The sequence below is a fragment of the Rutidosis leptorrhynchoides genome, chromosome 4, assembly GCF_046630445.1.
Source record: "Rutidosis leptorrhynchoides isolate AG116_Rl617_1_P2 chromosome 4, CSIRO_AGI_Rlap_v1, whole genome shotgun sequence".
NCBI classification, from domain to species: domain Eukaryota; kingdom Viridiplantae; phylum Streptophyta; class Magnoliopsida; order Asterales; family Asteraceae; genus Rutidosis; species Rutidosis leptorrhynchoides.
In genome coordinates, this window is record NC_092336.1 from 607,007,862 (window position 1) to 607,012,909 (window position 5,048).

Here is a 5,048-nt window from a genome sequence, read left to right on the forward strand (position 1 = left end):
AATTATGACCAAAATTAATCGTGTACAGAGTACATAGCTCGTTCTAAACGTCAAGTGACACTAACGGTCATAAAAGCATTCGAGGATCAAGTTTAGTAACTACGTACTTAATAACACGTTTTAAAATATAAACGAAAGTAATTAACATGAATAATGATCCCAGAATATAAGTACGCATAAATACACAGTTTCGTGAAAGTAATAAGCACAAAAATATAAGTCGAAAAAGTCGGGTCGTTACATAGCGCACATTTACTTGCGCCTGGAGTGTTAGAGTGTGAGATCTGCGCACATATGGTGCAAGTGTGATGCGTAACACGAGTCAATTGGGTATGCGTATCATTAAGTCCCCTCAGTTCCATATTATGCGCAAGCATTGTGCATGGTGTCGAACTCAGCTACTACTAACTTCATAGCAGGTGTGACATGACAACCATCACATCACCTGTTCCATTGCATTAAATCTATCTTTCTTTGCCGTACATGTTCTGACACATGTACGGTCAAGATCATTTACCTTCGTCCTTTCTCCTTCTATAATTAGAGCTTTCCACATTCATTTTCTACTTTCTTCATTTTCATTTTTTTAGCATGGCTTATTGCGCTGATTCATCCAATGTTGGTTCCATTCCTTCATCCATCTCATCTGAATATGTAGTGCATCTCGCGACGCGCTACCCTCCCATGAGGTCATTGTCGCATGTAGTTCCTGGTCGTTCCGACCGAGCCAATCGCTCTCCCGGTGGGAAGGTGGCCGTGTATAGTGTGGTTTTTGAGCGAGGAAATCTGCGCCTTCCGCCCACAAATTTCTTCATGCGCGTACTTTCACACTTCAATATAGGATAGCGCTTGTCACCTCATTACATTCCTGATGTGGTGCAAGGTGCGTGATTTTATTCCTACCGTTAATATGTTTAAGAACATATTTTCATTTGAGCGACTTGATACGGGCTGGTTTGCTTTTTACGACAATATTCGTTTCACTGGTGAATCGACGGAGGAAAGCCCACCAGATTGGAAGGAGTGCTATTTCTTTGTGGATAACACCTTTATTCCTTCAGAGTTTTCGAATGTGGCTTCCTGGCAGTATGGTTTTGACAGGAGTTTAAATTCAACGCCTCCCTTAAGTTCAAGCGAGCAATCAATGTTGGACAAATGCGTGGGCCGCGCTCTTCCATTACGTGCGTACAGTAATAACGTGCTATATTCTGGGGGAATATCCAAGCATTGGCCGCACCCCAACTATTATCCTCACTTTAGCCGCCATCTTCAAGGTATGCGGAACCTTCAATTCTTCCTTCTTCTACTTTTTTCTTAACGGCTTTTTGTATCTTGGCAGCGATTCCCTTTTTCGAGTATCTTGAATTTTCTTCTTCTACGTCTGTGGCAGTTGACTGCATGCCTTTGGGGAAAGGCTTCTCAGCTAAACGTCCTGTTGCTGTTGCTTCCGCTTCCGGCGCTTCGCGCAAGAAAAAGAAGAAGAAAGCTATGGCGCAGTATGCCGATTTGCCAAAGCGGTGTCCTCGCGGGAAGTTTGTTCCCTTACATGGCGACGCGTCTGCTCAAAGGAAGCGTAAGAGGCCAACTACTTCTTCGTCAAAGCGCGCTCGTACTGATATGGTTATTATTTCCTTTATTGTGTGATTTGCTTGTGTTAATCGTTATTTACCCTTATCCTTTTCTGACAGGTACCGGGCGTGGGTGTAATGCGGAAGGGGGCGTGAACCGATCTCGCCCGTCCCCCATTCAGGTGGATAGTGACTCCTCCGTTGAGAAACAGAGCCCCACATCGGCGAACTCTGATATGGGTAATAGCGCCCGGAGCCCTGGGTCGAGCAATGGGTCTTCTGGCGACGAGATGTCAATAATGAGGGACACAATGATGAGCCTTTACGGTAAACTTGAGCGGGCGCAACAAGCCAATAAAAAGGCGCAAGCGCAACTAGACCGCGCCAATCGTCGAAACGATGATAATGAGAAGACTATTTTCGCGCTTAGGGATCAGTGTGCTGATTCGAAGCGACGAGCGAAATCTGCTGTTCATGAGTTAGGGGTACTAAAGGCAGGTCTTCCCCGCATAGTGGACCATGCTATGAACAGTGACGTCGTAAATGATCGATATGAGAAAGCCTTGAAAGCTATACAGGATGTTGAGTGCCTTCACTTTTGGGATATTATAAAGAGGCATATTCAGATGCCTGCCGTCCTTCCCAAGGCTATTAAAGAATGTCTTATACCTGACGCGCGTGAGAAAGCTTGGGAAGCTTGTAAAGCTTTACGCCATATTCCTATTCCTCGCCTAGAGGAGTTACTGCGCGATCCACAAGTGACGGTGCAAGACTTAGTGGATTCTAAGTTGTAGGTTTATTTTGTAAAATCATAATGTGTCATGGCGCATGTAATATTTTGTAACGTGCATTTTTTATGAAATAAAAGTACACTTATCGTGATATGATGTTTCTGTCGTATAAGTCGCTTTCATGGCTACTTTCGTTATCGATAACCTTTTTTGATTTATACACTTGGCGTATCGTTGCAAGCCTTCACGTGTATTGATGTGTACTCAATACACACTTAGATCGCACCTCTGTAGTCGCGTCAAAGAGTCTTCCAAACGTTAGTTTGGGACTGTGGTCAAGAGCGACCAACGCTTCTTTTTGTTTATAGTCATGACTCGTAGATCCCTAGGTCTTCTCGGGTGGAACTAGGTCAACCCAATGACCGTAGATCTCCGGTAGATAGTCTAGCCTGTCGCCAAACAGACTTCTACCGCACGGGAGCTAGTGAAAGTCATCCCTTGAAGAGGCAGGAACGCGCTAGTATGTTACTGTGCGCGTGCAGTTTAAGTCAAGTAGCTATTCTGCTTTTAAAGGCACAAGAAATAATCGACTGAAAATGACTTGTTGCTTTAATATAATCGAAAAACAATTTTACAATATCGCAGTACACGGTCGTCTTACTAAGGCACGTTCTTTTAGTAATTACATGAAAATCTAAACAAAGTAGGTGAGTGATCAATTCTTCTAATTTCTATATTACATGTAGCATTTCTTAAGCGCGGTAGCATGCTAGGTCCGCTTGATTGGATTGCCCTTAAGCTCTGCCAGTTTGTAAGCTCCAGTGTTACTGATTCCAATGACCCTGTAAGGTCCCTCCCAATTTGGCCCTAACTTTCCTGTGTTTTGGGCTCTACTCGCCCGGTTGTCACGCCATACAAGATCTCCTACCTTGTATGTCCTTGCTCGCACGCGCTTATCGTAATATTTTGCTATGCGCTGCTTATTGGCGGCTTCGCGGATCACCGCCATTTCCCTGCGCTCCTCCGTATAATTCAGATTGGTGCGCAACTTTTCGTCATTTTTTCCTTCGCTGTAGGACAGAATCCTTTCTGTTGGGACGGTTATTTCAACCGGGATTACCGCTTCCGAACCGTACACTAAACTGAACAGTGTTTCTCCTGTGCTCCTCTTGTGTGTTGTTCTGTGCGCCCATAGGACTTTAGGTAATTCAACCCATCCACTGCGCTTCATTCCTAATCTTTCCTTAATGGCGTGCACAATATCCCTATTCGTGACCTCACATTGGCCATTAGCCTGAGGGTGCGCGACAGAGGTAAAGCGATGTTTGATGTTCAAATCCTGACACCAGCTGCGAAAGGGTTGCCTTCAAATTGTGTACCGTTATCACTAACAATTTCGTTAGGTACGCCGAATCTGCATACGATGCTTTCCCAAAAGAAATATTTAATCTGTTTACTGGTGATGGTGCGCAGTGGTTTTGCTTCTACCCATTTGGGTGAAGAAGTCGATAGCAACCACTAGATATTCAGCGTTTCCCACGCCCTATGGGAAAGGTCCCACTATGTCAATGGCCCATTTTCAAAACGGCCACAGCGATGTGATAGGTATCATAGGGTGCTGTGGCGCCCTACTAATGGGTGCATGCAGTTGGCATTCTTGGCAAATTCTTATCCGTTCCGCCGTATCAGCGTACATTCGGGGCCAATAGTACCCTAGTCGCTTGATCCTCTCAGTAACCGTCCTTGATCCAGAATGTAACCCGCACGATCCCTTGTGAATCTCATCGATGATCACAGCGGCTTCTTTAGGTCCTACGCAGCGTAGTGATGCGCCCAAATAAGATTTTCGATATAGGATTTCTCCTATCAGTTCATAATTTGGCGCTTTCACTCTAATCTTCATTGCTTCCTTCTCATCATCAGGTAGGGATCCAGTGCACAGGAATTCTATAATGTCTGTCATCTAAGTTGCTTCTTCTTCCTCCATAGATGCAATCGTTGTCTCCGGTTCAATGGATTTCTTAAAAACTTGCTCCACTAATATCTTCTTTTCCAGATGGTTGAAGGTGAGAGCTGCTAGCTTACTGAGTACATCCGCTTGTTTGTTTTAACTCCCGGGGATTTGACTGATTTTGAAGTCGATAAACGTATCTGCCAGAGAATGGACCAGAGCCAAGTTTGATTGCATGGACTTGTCATTGGCATCGAACGTGCCATTTATCTGATTAGTGACCAGCTGTGAATCCACATAGGCTTGTAGCCTTTTTACTCCTAATTCTCGGGCTATACGCATCCCTGCCAATAGCGCTTCGTACTCTGCCTCATTGTTTGTCACCTTAAAGTTGAATCGCAACGCGTAAGTATGCTCTTCCTGATGTGGACCTGTGAGGATTAACCCTGCGCCAGCGCCCTCAGAGCTTGCTACGCCGTCGGTATAGAGCTCCCACAGTTCGATAGGGGGCGTGGGAAGTTGCTCAGGGTTACAAATTACCGGCATATTAGCGGCCGTTTCGGCCAAATAATCGGCCATCACCTACCCCTTATAGCGCTTCTAGCGCAGTACGTAATTTCATGCTCGCCTAGCTCTATTGCCTATTTAGTCAGCCTGCCTGATATCTCTGGTTTATAGAGCAACTGCCGAATAGGTTGATCAGTGAGTACTGTAATCGGATGTGCTTGGAAGTACCTGCGTAAACGCCGAGCAGTAACGACAAGCGCATATACAAGTTTTTCTATGGGGAGATAGTTC

General features: G+C 45.0%; 2 protein-coding genes across 2 annotated transcripts; both read right to left on the reverse strand.

Annotated features, from left to right (window-relative positions):
* Positions 1 to 3,068: 3,068 nt before the first annotated feature.
* On the reverse strand, positions 3,069 to 4,262 carry LOC139842994 (uncharacterized). The gene is made up of 2 exons (XM_071833086.1): positions 3,994 to 4,262; positions 3,069 to 3,663 (listed from the first exon to the last, which is right to left on the reverse strand). The coding sequence occupies exons 1-2, from the start codon at positions 4,260 to 4,262 to the stop codon at positions 3,069 to 3,071; spliced, it is 864 nt and encodes a 287-aa protein (XP_071689187.1).
* A 144-nt stretch (positions 4,263 to 4,406) lies between these two features.
* On the reverse strand, positions 4,407 to 4,829 carry LOC139842995 (uncharacterized). The gene has a single exon (XM_071833087.1). It carries the CDS (start codon positions 4,827 to 4,829, stop codon positions 4,407 to 4,409), a length of 423 nt encoding a protein of 140 aa, XP_071689188.1.
* Between the last annotated feature and the right edge of the window lie 219 nt (positions 4,830 to 5,048).